At 48.2% G+C, this 20,449-nt stretch overlaps 1 protein-coding gene across 5 annotated transcripts in view; it reads right to left on the reverse strand.

The window, feature by feature from the left end:
- Window positions 1-20,449, reverse strand: part of PHF20 (PHD finger protein 20) — a 193,130-nt gene that overhangs the window by 64,847 nt on the left and 107,834 nt on the right. For all 5 annotated transcript variants that reach the window (XM_044985270.1, XM_044985267.1, XM_044985269.1 and 2 more), the window contains 2 exons: window positions 16,841-17,029; window positions 95-184 (listed from right to left, as the gene is read on the reverse strand). In XM_044985270.1, the coding sequence (XP_044841205.1) occupies window positions 95-184; window positions 16,841-17,029 (279 nt within the window). The remainder of the gene's footprint in view (window positions 1-94; window positions 185-16,840; window positions 17,030-20,449) is intronic.

Here is a 20,449-nt window from a genome sequence, read left to right on the forward strand (position 1 = left end):
AACTTTGAACTGGGGTCAAGAAAGTCAAACTGAAAAACTAAGGCCACTTTCTATGGGGGATTGGGGGTGGGGAGAGCGAAAAATTGTATTTTACCAGACTTAAATTTCTTTTTCTTCTTCTTCAACTTTGACCTTACACAGTCTTTGGATGTCTTCTCTTTATTCTTCTCTTTGTCTTTAACAGCTGAAATTAGATAAAATTGCAGTTTATTTTAGAAAAGACAGCTCACAATTAGGGACCCATTCTGCATCATATACGTTTTAACTTAGATCTATGTTACTTTATGCAACCATGGACAGCTCAGATGCAGAAAGAAAAACGAATATTCTTCTGCTGGTTGTTGCAATTTCCTATCACGATGTGCTCAAGTATTTTTCAGCAGCACTAAAGTGAGGAGTGCCAAATTAATACAAATTACAGTATTATTTATTTGTATTATAGTAGCACATAACGACGCCAACCAAGATTGCAGTGGTGCTGTACATATATAGTAAAAGAAAGTCCCTGCCCAGAAGAGCTTAGACAAGACAGACAAAGGGTAGAAAAAGAGAAGGCATTATCTCTATTTTATATGAGAGAAACACAAAGAGATTAAGTCATTTTCCCTAGGTCATACATGGCACAGCCAGGAATTTACTTTACTGCAGCCAAAGAAATGTGCACATTCTATAGTTTGCTAACCCATCTTTCTGCTCTCAACCCATCGCCTTTTTGGTCTAAATCACCTGTTATGTCATATTTTAGATTGTAAGCTCTTTGAGAAAGGAACCATCATTTTATGTATGCTTATATAATGTCTAGAACAATGGGGCCCTGACTTGGTTGACCTTTCTAGGTGCAACCATAATATAAAGGAAAGGAGAACTATATAATCTGAGTAACCCTTTGGTATATACCAATCACAACCAAATTTTTAAAAAGAGTATTTCAATTTCTGATTATTAGTAAACAAAATGATTAAGGCCAAAGAGCATGGAGTGTGTCATATCAAATTCCATCCTACACACAAAACACGATTAGAGGACACTTTATGTTCCTCAAATGATTTAATCAATAATGCAAAACCACAAAGTGCAGGAAATAAATATTGATGCCAATAGATTCAAACACATAGATCACTAGTAACCCATCTACCATATGCCGCAAGTATCACACCTAATTTAACACACGCCACAGCAAATAAACAGTCTGGTTCATCAAACTCATTTAAGCAATGATTTGACAGTTGCCATAGGAATGGGACTCTTAGCTCTGTCCCTACATAGCTGTAGCACTGTCTTTCCCCTCTCCCGGCTCCTTCAGTGTCCCCCCGCTATTCTGGGAAGGTGCAAGAGGGGGAGACATATTGAAGTTCTGTCAGCTACGAGGTCTCCTCTTCCCGCAGCTGCTCCAAACAGCTAGCCATCTATAGCTCACTGGTTGGCAAGTGTCAATCAGACTGGACTACCAGTATATAGACAGAAAATACACGTACTTCAGCCAGGCAGCCTTAGTGCAGGGAAAACAGGCAGGGGTGAGCTGCAGACGGTTCGCAACGGTTCACGCGAACTGTTTGCTAAAATTAGACGCCAGACAGAGAACCGGATGCTAAAGTTCTCTGTCCGGCGTCTAATTTTAGCAAACGGTTCGCACGAACCGTTGCGAATTCTGCCTCCACCTCCTGCCATGAAGCTCCTCCTTGCTTCTCCTCCCCCACGGCTTCCCACGAATCAGCTGTTCGCGCGGGAAGCCTGGGAGGGCTGAGAAGCAAGCAGGCTTCCCCGGCCCAGGAAGACGACGCTGAGGTAGGAAACTAGGGGGGGGCGTGTGCCCCGGCCGGTCCCTGGCCGCGGCCCGTCCCCGCCTCCCCGGCCGCGACCCTGCCCGGCCCCCCCCCCCCCCCCGCGTTCCCGGCCGCGACCCTGCCCGGCCCCCCCCACGTCCACGGGTCCCCGCCCGACCCTCTCCGGCCGGGGCACGGCCCCGCGTCCCCCCATCCGCGACCCTCCCCGGCCCCGCGTCCCCGACTCCCCCCGAACCCCTCCCCGGCCGCCCGGCTCCGGCCGCACCCTCCCCGGCCCCCCGCCCGACCCTCCCCCGCCGCGCCCCCCCCGCATTCCCGGCCCCGCGTCCCGGGCTGCGACCCTGCCCCCCCCCCCCCCGGCCCCGGGTCCCCGCCCGACCCTCACCGGCTGCGGCACGGCCCCGCGTCCCCGACCCCGCCTACCCCCTCCCCGGCCGCACCCTCCCCGGGTCCCCGCCCGACCCTCCCTGGCCGCGCCCCCCCCCGCGTTCCCGGCCCCACGTTCCCGGCCGCGACCCTGCCCACCCCCCCCCGTCCTCGGGTCCCCGCCCGACCCTCACCGGCTGCGGCACGGCCCCGCGTCCCCGCCTAACCCCTCCCCGGCCGCACCCTCCCCGGGTCCCCGGCCGCACCCTCCCCGGGTCCCCGCCCGACCCTCCCGGGCCGCGCCCCCCCCCGCGTTCCCGGCCGCGACCCTGCCCACCCCCCCCCCGTCCCCGGGTCCCCGCCCGACCCTCACCGGCTGCGGCACAGCCCCGCGTCCCCGACTCCCCAACCACCCCGCGCCCGCCGCACCCTCCCCGGGTCCCCGCCCGACCCTCCCTGGCCGCGCCCCCCCCCCGCGTTCCCGGCCGCGGCCCTGCCCGGCCCCCCCCCCCGGTCCCCGCCCAACCCTCACCGGCTGCGGCATGGCCCCGCCTCCCCGACCCCCCCCCCCAGAACTCCTCCCCGGCCACCCGGCTCCGGCCGCACCCTCCCCGGGTCCCCGCCCGACCCTCCCTGGCCGCGCCCCCCCCCGTCCCCGGGTCCCCGCCCGACCCTCACCGGCTGCGGCACGGCCCCGCATCCCCGACCCCCTCCCCGGCCACCCGGCTCCGGCCGCAACCCCCCCCCAGCCCTGCCGTGCCCCCACCTACCGGGATGCTCGGCTCTGGACACAGCCCCCCACCTTCAGCCCGGCCTGGCCCCGTGGCTCCAGCCGCCCGTGCTGTTTTGCCAGGGGGCCGGGCTCCGGCAGCGCGGGTCTGGGCGTGGCGGCGGCCCCGGCTGCCCCGCTCCAGCTCTGGCCGCAGCCCTCCCTGGCTCCACCCGGCCAGCCACCTGGCTCCGGCCGCTGGGCTCCTGCCGCATCCTCCAGCTCCGCCGCGCGACTCCTGTCCCGGCCCAGCCACGTCCAGGCAGCGCGGTAAGGGGGCAGGGAGGGGGTGTTGGAGAGAGGGTAGGGGAGTTTGGGGGTGGGGGGGTCAGAGGGCAGGGAACAGGGGGATTGAATGGGGGCAAGGGTCCCGGGGAGCAGTCAGGAAAGAGCAGGGTTGGATGAGGTGGTGTGGGCACTCAGGGACAGAGAGAAGGGGTAGTTGTATGGGGTAGGGGTTCTGGGGGGCCATTGAGAATGAGAGGAGGGGTTGGGTGGGGCGGCAAGGGGCAGTCAGGGGACAGGGAAGGGGGGGATGGGTCAGGGGTCTCAGAGTGTGTGTGTCAAGGAACATGAGGGGTTGGATGGGGCATGACCCCCCCCCAGAGGGGGGGGGGAAGGAGGGAACCCGTTGTTAAAATTTTGGAGGGAGGAGGGAACCGGTTGTTAAAAATTTGGCAGCTCATCACTGCAAACAGGAGTGTGTTAAGGGAGACATGGATGGCAACACCAACTTCATATACACACACACACCCACCTCCTTTTCCCCCCTGCTCCCAACAAATGGTGCATTCCCACCCCATTTCCCTTCCTCCTTCAGACAGCCACTAGCACGCAGGTGCTCCAGCTGCCAATTCTTCCTCCCTGGTCAGATGGAGATGGTGAGCTCTGCCATTTATTCTTGGTGAAACTGCTTAATGTCATGATAAATTAGGGGAACAACTTTTTAAATTTTAAATGTAAAAATTTTCAACTTGCATTGGCAGACATAAAAATTTGTGGTTTGCAGGGACTGTGGGTATTTAGCAAGAGAAACCGGGGGGGGGGGAGGGGAGGAGAGGAGGAGGAGATAACCTAACCTACATTTCAAAACAGTGGTTTTTTAATGTTTATATCTTAGTCCAGGCACGCTCATCAGTGCTTACAATATCTTTAAAAAACTCAGATATGTCAGTGTTTTCCATTCTGAGGTTTCTAAAGAAGGCAATTGGCTAAACAACAGAGGTTTTAAAGACCTGACTAAGCCAAGTCTCGTGCAATTTAAACTTATGGAGCTGCTACCAGCACCTAGGAATTACTTATAGAGAAAGCACAACATTTTTTTTAAATGCACTTTTATGTTTAGATTAAGTTGTATAGTGTGATTACAGCGAAATCATGAATCATTTTTTGGAATCAGATGAAAACTGTCTAAGCCAGCAAAGAAAGTGTTATCATGGGAGCACCATAGTTCAGGTTAGCAGAATTTTTTGTTTAGAGTTAATTTTCAAAGGTCTCTAAAGCGCATGTGAATACTCAAACTAAAATAAAAACTGCTATACCAATTGAGATAGGGATAGAGTCAATATGAACATTTGGGTTTATTTGGTCAAGAGGTTCCTGAAATCCCCCCCCCCACCCCCATAAAAGGCTAATATAAAATAGCAAATTTTAAAACTTTTTTGCCCACAACAAAAATGAATATTAACTTGTGACCTGAGACTCAAAACTTGTAAAACTTTGAAATGGCTCTGCACATTCACACTTATGGATATTGCACCGCCTTGTTGTGTCTTATGGTAAAAAAAAAATCTTTCTAGCCATTTCAGAGCACTCTTACACCTCCTTCCCCTTCCCTCAGGCTCAGGAGACACTGATAACAAGGTTATAGAGTGGGTAGAGTGCCCTCATCAGCTCAGTTCCTTCCTCCGCAAAGCCTGAGACACAGAACAAACAAGGACTCCGAGACGGGAAGCTGGGTGGGAAGTGTGAATATGCAGAATCATCTCAAAGAACTCCAGTTACAAGTAGGTAACCATGATTTCTTCTTTAAATGCATATTCCCACATATGGTCGTAGACTGATAAGCAGTTCTGACAACTGACCCAGAAGTGGGAGCTGAGTTCTCGTTGAATAATGATTGAAACACCGCTTTGCCAAATCCAGCCTCCACCCTAGAAGCCAAGTAGCATCAGGCTTAGTGAAAGCATGCACCGAAGTCCAGGTTGCAGCTTTTGCAAATTTCAGCAATTGGGATCGTCTAGTTTGACCTCCTGCACAATGCAGGCCACAGAATCTCACCCACCCACTCCTGAATCAAACCTGTGTCTGAGCCACTGAAGTCCTCAAATTATGGTTTAAAGACTTCAAGGTGCAGAGAATCCTCCAGCAAGTGACCCATGCCCCACGCTGCAGAGGAAGGCGAAAACCCCCCAGGGCTTCTGCCAATCTGCCCTGGAGGAAAATTCCTTCCCGACCCCAAATATGGTGATCAGCTAAACCCTGAGCATGTGGGCAAGACTCACCAGCCAGACACCCAGGAAAGAATTCTCTGTAGTAACTCAGATCCCACCCCATCTAACATCCCATCACAGGCCATTGGGCATATTTACTGCTAGTAGTCAAAGACAAATTAATTGCCAAAATTAGGCTATCCCATTATACCATCCCCTCTATAAACTTATCAAGCTTAGTCTTGAAGCCAGATATGTCTTTTGCCCCCACTGCTCCCCTTGGAAGGCTATTCCAGAACTATGGTCAAATCACAGCAGGTGCAGGAACTTTTACCAGTGTATCGCATTCAGCAATATACTGTTTAATCCACAGAGAAACAGTCTGGGAAGACACCATACATGCCATGTGGTTCTCAGCATAAGACACAAACTATCTAGACAAATTTCCAAAAGCTTTGAGTTCTGCCCAGGTAATAGGCGAGAACCCTTCTGACATATTAATTATATAGGATAAATTCTCACTTATTAGAGTGAGGCTGGGGGGGAAGGAGGGGAAGCTAACAAACTAATGGTCTGATTGATGTGGAAATCAGACAGCACTTTAGGTAAGAATCTAGGATCAGGTCTGAGAATTATCTTGCCCTGATGAAAAAGAAGTGAAAGGTGGATCAAGCCATAAGGGCATTCAAGTCACTCACTCTCCTAATCAATGTGATGGCAAAAATGAAAGCTGTTTTGATAGATAAATCAAAGAAAGAACATTTAGCCAAGGGTTCAGAGGGCTATTTTACCAGCATGGCAACACCAAGTTGAGGTCCCAAGAAGGTACAGGATCGCTAATGGGGTATACACATTTGACAAACCCATCATAAATCTTTTAACCAAACAACCACCAATCAGTGACCTGCTATTAGCTATAGTATGATATGCAGAGATGGCTGCCAAATGCACTTTTAATGAGGAGTTAGATAATGTACTTAAGGAATCAGAGGCTAAGTATTCCAGAACACAAGGAATGAAAGCAAATACAGGGGAAATCAGAGCTTCCCCTCACCCACGTCTGAAATCTGGTCAACTTTAAACGATAACTTCTAGTTGACTGTTAAGAGTTAATTAGCATATGCAGCCAAAGAACACTGGTCAAGCACAGAGTGAAAGTACAATAACCCACGCCATCAGGTGAAGAGACCGTGGGTCTGGATGAAAGATCCTGCCCTCCTGCTGGGACAGGAGATCTGGGGACAGAGGAAGACGCATTAAAGACAGCTGAAGATGATTGGTAAACCACCGCTAATGTGGCCAAGCTGGGACAATGAGTATCATCCTTGCCCTATCCTGAAATTTCTTACAACCTTCTTGATCAATGGAAGGGGGCATGCAAAGTGAACATGAAGCCACTCCCACAATGTAGAAGAAAGGCATCTGACAGGGATTGACTGTCTGCCCTCTCTGGATCAGGACACTTTGTTGATCCTTGCTGTGAACAGGTCCACATCTGGTCAGCTCCTGCTAGATGGAGAATATGGTCTGAATCAACTGAATTTGGGAGCTCTCTCTGCTGAGATGATTCACAACTACATTACTTTCTCCTGCCAGGTATGGGGCTACAAGATAAATGTCACAGCAAATACACCAATCCCATAAACTTACAGCCTCTGTGCACAGGAGAACAGAGTGAGCACTCCCCTGCTTGATGATGTAATACAACGCTGATGTATTGTCCGTCATCTTCATGACCATTCCCTGAAGGTGGAAGAAACGACCCAAAGGCCAAATGAATAGCCCTAATACACTGATGTGCAGGGCTCCCTCCTGAGAAAATCAGTGCCCTAGAACTGTCAAATGATTTAGATACAGCCCCCAACCCTTGTTTGACGCATCTGAAGTTACTGTCAGGGATGGATCCAGAGGACTGGACTCTACCCCCCGAGCACATTCGCCCTGACTACCATTTTAGAGAAATTATAGTACTCTGAGGCATGGTGATCAACATTTGAAGGCTGTCCCAGTTTGGTCTGTAGATCTGAGATAACCAGTGCTGCATAGGTCTCATTCTCAGATGCACGAATGTAGTGGCTGCCATAAGGTCTATGAGATCCAAAAAGAATTTCACTCTGAGTGGGACACTGCTGAATCTTTAGCATACGCGGACTCATTTTAAGAAAGCTGTCCCCTTAGAGTGACTCTGGGAGGCTGCTGTTATTTCTGACATGCTTGGCTTAATGTAAAATAAAACAAAGAAGTTCAGGGGAAGGAGTGCCTCTGGAATTGGAAAGAGAAAGTAGAGGGCCTCATTCTTACAGAGGAGTCAAGCACAGAGAACAAGCCAGCGATCTCATGCACTTTAGTTTTTTCAGTAATTAGCCCGTTTTTTCTCTGAAAAGACATTCTCTTTCAAAAAGATGAGGTTATTTAAATTGTAACTGGAGGTTCTTGGAGATGTGTGGTCCCTTCTGTATTCCACTAAGAGTTACACATGCGTACCATGTGTCCAGAGCCAGAGAATTTGAAAGTAGTGTCCACTGGTCCGCACATGCGCCCTGGCTTGCCTTGTACTTCTGTCTGAAGTGATAAAGGGTGGGACAGATCAACTGCATCTCCAGTTCCATCTCCACCACAAACCAGACAGATCCGGAGAAGAGGGGAAGGAGGGCAGGAAGTGGAATACAAATAGAGACCACATATCTCGAAGAACCTCCAGTTACAGGTAAGTAACCTCCTCTTTGAGTAATTCCACTAAGGGTTATTAACAAGCAGTATCTAAGCCAGAGGAGGGTACGGAGAACTGCCATGCCAAAGGAGTTATTCACCATCAAGTCCTCTGTAAGGCGTAGTGCAGTGCACAAAAGGTATGCACAGAATTCCACATGGCTACTCTACATATGTCCATAAGCAACACATCCTGAAGGGAGGCATTGGTCGAAGCCTGAACTCTCATGGAGCAGGGGAAGGTAGGCCTAACAGTTAGTAGCAGAGTTTAGTGCAACCCGAAATCCATTTAGAGATTCTCTGGGTGGAGATGGCCTGCCCCTCAAGTCTTTCTGCTATCGCAACAAATAGTCTAGGGAATTTCCTAATTGATTTCATTCTCTGTTGGTAGAAGGCCAGAACATGTCGGACATCTAGGGAATGGAGTCAATGTTCCTCTGCAGATGAGTGTGGTTTTTGGAAGAAAACAAGTAAGTGAATGGATTGATTGATGTGAAACTGGAAGACTATCTTTGGTAAAAGTTTGGAGGTGTAGACGTAAGGAGACTATCCTTCTGGAAGAGCATGAAACATGGGTCTGCCATAACAGCTCTGAGTTCACTACCCCTTCCTGCAGAAGTGATAGCAACGGAAAGGAGGGACATGGAGCACGATGCTAGTGGTTCAAAGGGTGGTTTCGTTAGCATAGAGAGAACTAGATTCAGGACCCATTGGGATGCAATCGTTTGGACAAATGAGAAGGTTCTGATAAGGCCTTTCCAAAACCTAGTGGTTAGTGGATGTGTAAAGACAAAGCAACTTTCCACTGGAGAGCGGAATGCGCTAATAGCCACCAGGTGGACTCAAAGAGTTGAGGGCAAGACCCAGTAACTTTAAGGATAGAATGTAGTCCAGGAGGAGGGGGGATCCCTGCTGATTCAAGTAAAACTCCTTTTTATGGCACCCAAGTTGAGAAATGTTTGAACTTGGCTCGATAACATTACCTAGTGGAGTTCTTCCTGCTGCTGGAGAGGATGTCTTGCATGGCTGAAGAGCACCTCTGTTCTAAAGCAGAAGCCCATCCAAGTACCACACTCGGAGTTGTAATATGTGGATTAGGATGTCTGATCGCACCATTGTACAGGGTCAGAAGATTAGGGAAGTTGCGGATGAGAATCAGTGGATGGGATGGCATGCATAGGAGACTAAGAAACCAGAATGGTCTGGGCCAGCAGAGGGCTATCAGAATGACCATTGCTCTGTTTCGCTGGATCCTGTGCAGTATTCAAGGCAAGAAGGTGTAGCTGATTTGGTCTGACCAGGAGAGCATCGCCCTGAGAGTGGTGACTGAGGCCTTCCCTGGAGCAGTATGTGGTGCATTTGCTGTTCATTTGTGAAGCAAATAGATATCTGGTTGGAGTCCCCCACCAGGTGAAGATATCATGTACCACAGAATTGTGAAGTTCCCACCCGTGGCCAATCGCAAAATGTCTGCTGAGCGAGTCCGTGAGTACATTCTGTGTCCCCAGGAGATAGGCTGCGGACAAGAGGATCTGGTCATTGAGGCACCAATTCCAGAGATTGGGCACTTCTGAGCACAGAGCAGCCGATCTCATTCTCCCATTTGTTGATATAGAAAAAACTGTGATGTTGTCTGACATGATGAACGCAATGGGAACGAATAAATGGAAGAAAGGATTGGCATGTCTTTCTTACAGCTTGGAATTCCAGGATATTTATGTGCATCCTGGATTCTGAGGGAGACTACTTTCCCTGTGTTATATGATTGTCCACGTTGGCTACCCAGCCAACCAGGGACGTGTGGGGTAATGATCATCTTGTCTGGAAGGAGGGAAGGAAAGGAATTGCCATGCATATATGACATGAAATCCATTGAGTGACCATTTGGTGAGTAAACTGACTGGAGCCACATCTGAAGGCAGTGAAAGTGGAGTCTTGCAACAGGGGTCACTCTCATACATGAAGCCATAAGCCCAGGAGGGACAGGCAAGTCCTGGGTGGCATATAAGGATTGCTCACAATGTTGACACTCATTGCCTGGAACCTGTCTTTTGGTAAGTAGGTCCATGCTGTGACTGAACTGATGCTAGCCCCTATGAAGTCCAGAGACTCCATCGGGTCTAGGATCAACTTCTCAATGTTGATGCAGATTATGAGGGATAAAAGAAGGTTGAGCAACATGGAATTTGACACTTGGGCTTCTTGCCTGGACAGCACAGCTAGAAGCCAAATCAGCGAGATATGAAAACACCAGGACCCCATAACATCTAACATAGGCTGCTATGATAGAAAACTTTGGTGAAGGCTCTGGGAGTGGTGGCTATTTTGAAGGGGAGCACCCTCTACTGGAAATGGTGGGTGCCCACTGTGAATCTCAGGAAGCATCTGTGGGCCAGATGGATATTAATATGAAAATAAGCATCCTTCATATGCAGAGTCGAAAAATCACATGCCTTTTTCTAAGGATGGGATAATCGCTGCCAGCGTGACCATATGAAACTTGAATATGAACGAAGCAACTGAGATGTGTGAAATCAAAGATTGGTCTCCACCCGCCTTTCTTCTTGAGTATCAGGAACTAAGTTGAATAAAAAACCCCATTCACTGATATTCCAGGGGAACGTGTTCTACCACTCCTGTTGTAATAAGGAGTTCACCTCTTGGGTGAGGATACTGTCATGAGAGTGGTCTCTGAACAGGAACTGGGAGGGGGAGTCTTCGAGAAGGTAGTGTGATAAATTTGATCATGTAGCCATGGTGGATGACGTTAACCAATTTGTCCATTGTTATCACACTCCAAGCATGGGAAAGAGTGCTAAACAACCCACAAGGGGGATAAGGGGGGTTGTGAGGTGGTAGGCAGAGCGGTTGGCAGCTCCTGGGGTTACCTCAGAAATACCTCTTGGCTAGCGGTTGTAGCTATTACATCGAAGCCTGCAAAGGGGGTCCCGGGAGGCGAGATCTCTAGTTTTTTGGCATTTCCTCAGGGGCTCATAAGGTCTCTGAGGATAGAACTGGGGGGCCCTATAACACTGGGTGTATGGTGAGCAGTGGAATTTGAGCTTTGGGGCAGCTCTGGAATCCTTGAGGGTATGTAGCGATTCATCCATCTTTTGCTTAAAATGATGGGATTCGTCAAAAGGGATGTCTTCAATAGTATTTTGTACCTCCCTTGGGAAACCAGAGGAATGGAGCTAAGACTCCCTACGCATAACTATGTCCAACTAAGTGCACGATGCCATGTGCCCCAACGTTTCAGGCAATTTCTTGCTGTGGTGATAAGCTGGTTTCTGATGTGTTCTATGATTGAGCCCAGGGCCCAGAACCGGGCTTCTGGAAGAATCTCTCCTATGATTTCTAGCCTTTGGACAGAGGAGAGTGTTGATTTCTGCATGTTTATCAATATGCCTAGCTTCTGCAAGTTGACAATATTGACCTTACCTCCACCTGGGCCCTGGTCTGACGTCTAATCAGACACCTAGGCAACTTATTCCAGTGCTTAACTACCCTGACACTTAGGAAGTTTTTCCTAATGTCCAACCTAAACCACCCTTGCTGCAAGTTAAGCCCACTGCTTCTTGTCTTATTCTCAGTGGTTAAGGAGAACTATTTTTCCCACCTCCTCCTTCTAGTAATCTTTTATGTACTTGAAAGCTGTAATGTCCCCTCTCAGTCTTCTCTTCTCCAGACTGAAAAAATTGGGTTTATTTAGTCTTCCTTCATAGATAATGTTTTCTAGATCTTTAAACATTTGAGAGATTTTAGCTGGGGGCTGTAGGTGATGGCCAGTGGTATTCTGTTATTTTCCTTGTTGGGCCTGTCCTGTATCACCATTAATTTGGGCTTGAATAGGGACTGGGAGTGGCTGGCTCACTACAAAAGCAACTTTCTCCTCTCCTGGTACTGACACGTCCTCATCAATTATTGGGAGTTGACTACATTCACCCTGATTGAATTGGCCTCATCAACACTAGTTCTCCACTTGTAAGGTAACTCTCTTCTCCATGTGTCAGTATAATAATGCCTACATCTGTAATTTTCACTCCATGCACCTGAAGAAGTGGGTTTTTTACCCATGAAAGCTTATGCCCAAATACATTTGTTAGCCTTTAAGGTGCCACCGGACTCCTTGTTGTTTTTCTGGATACAGACTAACACGGCTACCCCCTGATATTTCTTTGAATATGATGTCTCCCTTAGATAGTTCCACAATGGAAAGAAATAACTTGAAAATGACAGTCTTTCGGAAAGTCTCCAATGTAAAAAGCTAGCATCCTACGACCATATAGAATATAAAGTGTTGCTTCTTGTTTGTTCCCATGGATGGGTTGATACAAATAGATAATGAAACGATTATAGGTAGAAACATGGGGAGTGGTCATAGGGTAACTTTATTTTTTGAAAGTTATTCTGTATGGTGGATGTCCCATGACGGCCCCCAGTTATCCCAATCGTTGGGCGGGTGTGATAGCAATGAGGAAGGCGACCTTCATCAAGAGGTGGAGAAGTGAGCATGTCACCAACTATTCAAAAGGGAGCCCCATAAGACATTGCAGCACCAGACTGAGGTCCCATGATGGCGTGCAGGCACGTATTTCCGGGTCCAGGTTACAAAAAACTCTTCAGAAAATGTTCAATGGTAGGGTGGGTAGAATGAGAACTAGTCCACTTTGTGGTGGAAATGCCATGATTGCTGCAAGGTGTACTCTGATGGAGCTCATTGACACCCCCAATTTCTTGAGTTCCAGTATGTAATCCAACGTCATCGGTAAAGGAGAGGTAGTTGCTGTTGTTTGCCTATTCTGGCTACATGTATGGAATTTCTTCCACTTGTGAAGGTAGGTATGCCTTGTAGTAGACCTTCTGTTATTAATGTCTCTTATCTCCTCTGAATAAGACATTTCATTGTTTCTGAACCCTGTACAGAGCCCTGCGTGGATACAGAATTTATATCGAGGAATGCCTACATCCATGGAGTTGCAGGGCTCCAGCGACAACTAGCGAGACCAGCAAGGCCACGGCCAGCAACCAAGCCAGGAACCATAGCAGCAAAAGCAGTGGCATGTTGTGCTGCCACTTGCGGGAGCCAGCATCCAGCCCGGGGAGCTCCTGCAGCATGGCTGCATTGCATCCAGCCCTGCCCACCAGGGCAGGCACCAGTCTCACTGGCAGCTGTCCCTGGTCACATTAGTGTGCGCAAGCAGCTCACATGCTCCCGGACAGGAGATGCAGGAAGCCAGAACATGAACTTACTAGAGCTGCGGGCAGTCTGCAGTGCATGTGTAATGTTGATTTTGATGGGGACCAGCAACCATGGATTGTGTGGTTGTGTAGGTGTGCCCCCCAAACTAGCAGCGAGGGGGGATCTGAGCGAAGGGAACTCCTGTGCAAATGTTGTGTGTTTGAGTTCACCAATGTAGAGAATTTTTTACTTGCTTGGCATCGTAGGACCTTGGCCCTCACAAATTTGGGGTACACACACACACCCCCTTCCTACACCTGCCATTTTCTCTGTGCCCATCCCTCCTACATACCAGATACATTCTCCTATTCATACACTCCCATGGATCCTTGCCGTGTTCAATGCAACATCTATCCAGGAAGTACAAGCAAAGGGTCACTAGACATCAACCCGGACAATAAGGATTTCTCTTCACGTACAGCACTGCAGCTGCACTTCTGTAGCCCTTTTGTGAAGACACTACTATGCTGGCGGGAGACCTTCTGCCGTCGACATAGTTAATTCACCTGCAAAAGGTGGTAGCTCTGTTGACAGGAGAAGTGCTCCTGTCGACATAGTGCTGTCTACATCAGAGGATTAGGTCAACAGAACTACGTTGTTCAGGGGGTGCAGATTTTTCACACCCCCAAGCGACGTAGTTATACCTATACAAGTCTGTAGTGTAGACCTGACCTAAGACAAAGATAATGTCATCGTCCTAAGGGATGCTTTAGAATAAGAATCAGAATCTTTTAAACATTTAACACTTTATAGTTTCCCTGTCACTGTTCTTCACCACCACCAGTTGACCGCCAAACATGCTGCCCCCATGGATCCTTCCTTTAGGCCACTGAACAAAAACAGGCAGTGTTAAGGTTGTGGTGTGGAAAACAAGACTGTGGTGTGGAAAATAAGACTTACTGTACTTTTTTTTTTATCTTTGTGTTTTGTGTGGTTGAGTATTTGTTGTTAGTGAATTTATATTACAATGGGGCTCTGGACACTAGTCTGGAAAGGGGGCCCCATTGTGCTGGGCACTGTATATCTATGAAATAGGACAGTCCTGTCACCAAAAAGATATTTACTGGTGAGAATATTATTTCTTTAAAAAGTTATAAATCATAGGGACACAGTAAAATATTTAAGATGAGGTCGGCAATACTCACTTTAAAATGCTGCAAATAAAAAAAAATTAGCTCTGACTTTTTTTCCTCCCTTCCTTACAAGATATAAAGGAGATCTTGATTTTTTTTATTTTTTTTAAAAAATAGATAAGAAATTCAGGATTCTTTTTTTTTTTTCTGGAAGACTATGGACAGCTGAAGAACTAATGGGATTATGACAGACAATATGTAAGTAAAATTTCACTGAGAAGGGATACAATTTATACACATTGCTGTTTTAAAAAATCTTTTCAACCCATCTACCTCTAATACCCGAGAAACAACTGGGAGAAATGATTCAATGTCCCCATTCCCCCAACTAAGAACTGAGAAAGTTCACAATCCACAGTTCTGATACCTTCCAATTAGGTCAAGGACAAGAAGACTTGACTATCTGGACTTCTCTGATTACAAAAACAATCAGCATTCATCATTTGCTTTATATTTTTTAAATATCATCATCATAATGGGTTAGATCAATGATTCATCTAATCCAGTATCCTGTCTGACAGTGGCCAGCACCAGATATTTTTGGCAGCTGGAGGTTTAGGGACACCCAGAGCATGGGGTTGTGTCCCTGACCATCCTGGCTCATGGCCATTGATGGACCTATCCTTCATGAATTTCTTTTTTTTTTTAATCCAGTTATGCTTTTGGCCTTCACAACATACTCTGGCAATGAGTTCCACAGGTTGACTGTACATTGCATGAAGTACTTCCTTTAGTTTGTTTTAAACCTGCTGCCTACTAATTAATTAGGTGGCTACTAGTTCTTTGTTATGTAAAAAGGTAAACAACACTACCTTGTTCACTTTTTCTGCTCATGATTTTATAGAGCTTTATTATATCCCCCTCTTAGGCCTGGTCTACACTAAGGGGGGGGGGGTCGAATTAAGGTACGCAAATTCAGCTACGCAACTCGAACTACCTTAGTTCGAAGTACTCACCCGTCCAGACACCGCGGGATCGAAGTCCGCGGCTCCCCCGTCGACTCCGCCACCGCCGTTCGCGGTGGTGGAGTTCCGGAGTCAACGGGAGCGCGTTCGGAGTTCGATATATCGCGTCTAGATTAGACGCGATATATCAAACTCCGAGAAGTCGAACGCTAGCCGCCGACCCGGACGGTAAGTATAGACGTATCCTTAGTCATCTCTTTTCTAAGATGACCAGCCCCCGTCTTTATAATCTCTCCTCATATGGAAGCTGTTCCATACCCCTAATCATTTTTGTTGCCCTTTTCTGTACCTATTACAATTCTAATGTATCTTTTTTTGAGATGAGTGACCAGTTCTGTATGCAGTATTCAAGGTACCATGGATTTCTATAGCGGCATGATGATATTTTCTGCCTTCATTATCTATCCTTTTCCTAATAGTTCCTAACATTGTTAGCTTTTTTGACTGCTGCTGCACAATGAATGGATATTTTCAGAGAACTCTCCACAATGACTCCAAGGTCTCTTTTGAGTGGTAACAGCTAATTTAGACCACAGGAGGGTAAGTAATATCTTTTACTGGACCAACTTCTGATGGTCAGAGGGACAAGCTTTCAAGCTATGCAGAGCTCTTCAGGTCTAGGGGCTCATCTTCACATACAGTGCTACAGCGGCGCAGCTGCACCAATGCATGCACACTCCTGTAGTGTTTTAGAGAAGATGCTACTAAGCCGATGGGAGAGCTCTCCCCTCATTATAGTTTTAATCCACCTCCATGAGATGCAGTAGCTATGTCGATGGGAGAAACAGAGTTAGGAGTTTAAGCTTCAAGGCTTGTCTTTTTCATATGTTGGGCAGGTTTCCTTTGAGGATGAGGACTGATAGGTCAGAAAGAGTGATCGTTTTGTGAAACGTTAACCCACAGGTGATAGGGTGTTTGTCTTAACATTTTCATAAAGCTACACAATGAAAGAGGATATACAGACTATATGTTGGGAAACTTTAACCTTTATCCATTAAATCTGACAAACCATAATTTATCATTCACATGTATTCTTGACACATTTGCTAATTACCAAATACATCGGTGTTTGAGGTTAAGTGCTCTCTCACAGCTTATCTTAACTGCCTATTAGATCTTAAAATAACTGACAATTTGTGATATCACAAATGATTTCTTAGGAAAGGAACGGAGTTTCACAAGCAAATTATTAGGATTTCCAGGCAGAATTCAGCAGAGGAAAGTGCTTTGTGACGAAGAGCTCCTATTTAAGAATATTTGAAACATCAACTAAGAAACACTGAAAAATACTGCTTAATGTTCTCTTCAAGATTACAAAAGTATCTGGTAGGGGACAAAGGGAGGCCAAAGAATCATGCACCAACATTTATATAACACTTCCTTATATTGCATTGAAGTTCCCCATCATAATCCAATGTTAGACCAGTTAAGAAGCCATACCATTTTCAGTTCTTTCCCTTTCTTGATGTTTCTTGTGTGATCTGTCTATATGGTTCTCTTTGCTTTGCTCTCTAAGGGAAGGTTGGTGAGCCTTTAATGTATTTACTGAGGAAGGAGCGGAAGTTCTTCTCTTTTCTATTTTCTCATCTCTATGTGGCGTAGTCCTTAGGGCTACGTGAAGAGGAGCATCTATAAAGAGAATAAAAACGAGTTGCATGCTTTAATATTTTTGTTTCAAAAGTCTACCTAGAACCATGAAAAGGAGGTACTTGCCAGCAATACTTCTGGCTATCTGAGTGTATTGCGGCCACAGAGCTACACTGTAGGATTTATATGCCTAGCCATGTGACCACAGAGCTGCTTATAAGCAGCAGTTAACAGTGGTTGGAGGATTATGCATAACAATCAATCACAGCTTTCCATATACAGAGGGTATAAATACATTACCTCCAGAATTACCCAGGCTTTGAAGCAGAAAGAAGAAGGGAGGCGAATACGGCTCCGTGGAGGCAACCAATTCAGATACAAGAATTCTTATTGATAAAATAGTATAACACTTCTTCCACAAAGTGCCACTGTAGCAAACTAACAATGACCAGGCTGAGGAGTTCTTTTAATTTAATAGTATCTGAAGTACTGCTCTACAAAAGCCACCCTTTGCCCTCAGTAAAGCATCCAAGAGAATACTGATTCACGAAGATGTGAACCAAAGTTGCATATAGTAGCCCTACAGATTTCAAAGAATACAACTCAAAAAGGGTATAGTGGAACTGGAAAAGTTTCTACACAGGGCAACAGATTTTGAAGGGTACAAAATGGCTTCCATACGAGGACAGACGAAAAAGATTAGGGTTCAGGTCAGAAAAAAGATGACTGATGGGGGCTATGATAGAGGTCTATAAAATCATTAACTCTGTGGAAAAAGTGAATAGAGAAGAAGAGATTACTCACCGTGGGCAGTAACTTGAGTTCTTCGAGATGAGTGGCTCCACTTCAGGTTGCTCAAACCCCTCTGGCCCATGCATGCACCCTACATTCCTTTGTGCCCGCGCCGAGGCTATAAAAGGTTGCATAGGCAGACTGCCCTCAGTTCCCTCTATACTGCAAAAGCCACAGAGGAAACCCTGAAGCAGAGAGGAAGGAGAGCAGGCAATGGAGCACTCATAGGGACACACATTTTGAAGAACTCCAGTTACTGCACAAGGTGAGTAAAAAACGGTTACTTACCTTTGTAACTGTTGTTCTTCGAGATGTGTTGCTCATATCCATTCCAGTTAGGTGTGTGTGCGCCGCGTGCACTTTCGTCGGAAGACTTTTACCCTAGCAACCCCAGTGGGTCGGCTGAGCGCCCCCTGGAGTGGCGCCATAACGGCACCGCATAAATACCTCAGCCGACCCACCCGACCCTCAGTTCCTTCTTGCCGGCTACTCTGACAGTGGGGAAGGAGGGTGGGTGTGGAATGGATATGAGCAACACATCTCGAAGAACAACAGTTACAAAGGTAAGTAACCGTTTTTTCTTCTTCGAGTGATTGCTCATATCCATTCCAGTTAGGTGAATCCCAAGCCTTACCTAGGCGGTGGGGTCGGAGTGAGACGTGGCGGTATGCAGGACCGCAGAGCCAAAGGCTGTGTCACCTCTCGACTGTTGGACCAGGGCGTAGTGTGAGGCGAAAGTATGGACGGACGACCAGGTTGCCGCCCTGCATATCTCTAGTATGGGTACTTGCGCCAGAAAGGCAGCGGAGGACGCCTGGGCCCTGGTAGAGTGGGCGGTGAGATGGCCCAAGGGGACATTAGCCAAGTTATAGCAGGTGCGAATGCACTCTGTGAGCCACGAGGAGATTCGCTGCGATGAGACAGGAAGACCTCGCATCCGGTCAGCAATTGCCACAAACAGTTGCGGAGATTTGCGGAACGGTCTTGTCCGATCAACATAGAAAGCCAACGCCCTGCGGACATCGAGAGAGTGAAGTCATTGCTCTCTCGGAGATGCGTGAGGTTTTGGAAAGAAAACTGGCAGGAAGATATCCTGGTTATTGTGGAAGGCGGACACTACCTTCGGGAGAAACGCCGGATGTGGACGTAGCTGTACCTTGTCCTTATGGAAAACGGTGTATGGCGGGTCCGCCATGAGCGCCTTGAGCTCAGAGACTCGTCTGGCGGATGTGATAGCCACGAGAAAAACCATCTTCCATGAGAGGTACAGCAAGGAGCAGGTGGCCAGAGGCTCGAAGGGCGGAGACATGCGCCTGTTGAGGACCAGATTGAGGTCCCAGGTGGGAGTCGGATGATGCACCTGGGGGTAGAGACGATCAAGGCCCTTTCTGAAGCGAGTAGTCAGCGGGTGAGAGAACAGCGTATATCCCCCCTCACCGGGGTGGAAAGCGGAGATGGCCGCTAAGTGCACTTTGATGGAGGACAGCGCAAGACCTTGTTGTTTTAGCGACCAGAGATAGTCCAGGACCATCGGAAGCAGGAGTTCCGAAGGAATAGCGTCACGCGCTTGAGCCCAGCAAGCGAAGCGCTTCCACTTGGCCAGGTAGGTAGATCGAGTGGAAGGCTTTCTGCTGCTCAATAAAACGTGCTGCACGGGAGCAGAGCAGCGCAACTCCGTCTGGTCTAGCCACTGAGGAGCCACGCCGTGAGGTGGAGGGCCGGCAGGTCCGGGTGACGGAGAGCGCCGTGATCTTGTGTTATAAAATCTGGGTGAAGCGGTAGAGGAATTGGGCTGGCTACCGATAGACGGAGCAGCATGGTGAACCAGTGTTGCCTGGGCCACGCTGGCGCAATTAAGATGAGACATGCCTTGTCCCGTCGGAGCTTCAGCAGGACCTTGTGTATGAGGGGAAATGGAGGAAAGGCGTAGAACAGGTGACGAGTCCATGGAAGGAGAAATGCGTCCGACAGAGAGCCCGGTGCCAGGCCTTGAAAGGAGCAAAACTCCTGGCATTTGCGGTTCAATCGGGACGCAAACAAGTCCACGTGGGGAAATCCCCACTGTCGGAAAATGGCATGAGCGATGTCTGCTCTCAGCGACCACTCGTGGCAGAGAAAGGACCTGCTCAGGCGATCCACGATGGTGTTCTTGACTCCAGGAAGGAACGACGCCACCAGATGTATCGAGTGGGCTATGCAGAATTCCCACAGTAGCATCGCCTCGTCGCAGAGGGGGGATGAGCGGGTCCCGCCTTGCTTGTTGATATAGTACATGGCCGTTGTGTTGTCCATAAAGACCGAGACACAACGGCCGTGGAGGCGAGTCTGGAACGCTCGGCAGGCCAGGCGTACTGCCCGGAGCTCCCTGACGTTGATGTGCATGTTCAATTCCTGCAGCGACCAAAGACCTTGAGTCTGAAGAACGCCGAGATGGGCTCCCCATCCAAGGGACAAGGCGTCCGTTGTCAGAGACAGGGAAGGTTGAGGAGCCTGGAATGGGACCCCCGCACATACGTGGGACGGGGTCAGCCACCAATCCAGGGATTGAAGGACACCCACTGGGATGGTGAGTATGGTATCCAGGGGGTCCCTGTGTGGGCGGTACCTGGAATGGAGCCACAGCTGAAGCGGGCGGAGGCGGAGCCTGGCAAACGGAGTGACGTGTGCGCA

This window comes from Mauremys mutica, chromosome 13 (assembly GCF_020497125.1).
Source record: "Mauremys mutica isolate MM-2020 ecotype Southern chromosome 13, ASM2049712v1, whole genome shotgun sequence".
Classification (NCBI taxonomy): domain Eukaryota; kingdom Metazoa; phylum Chordata; order Testudines; family Geoemydidae; genus Mauremys; species Mauremys mutica.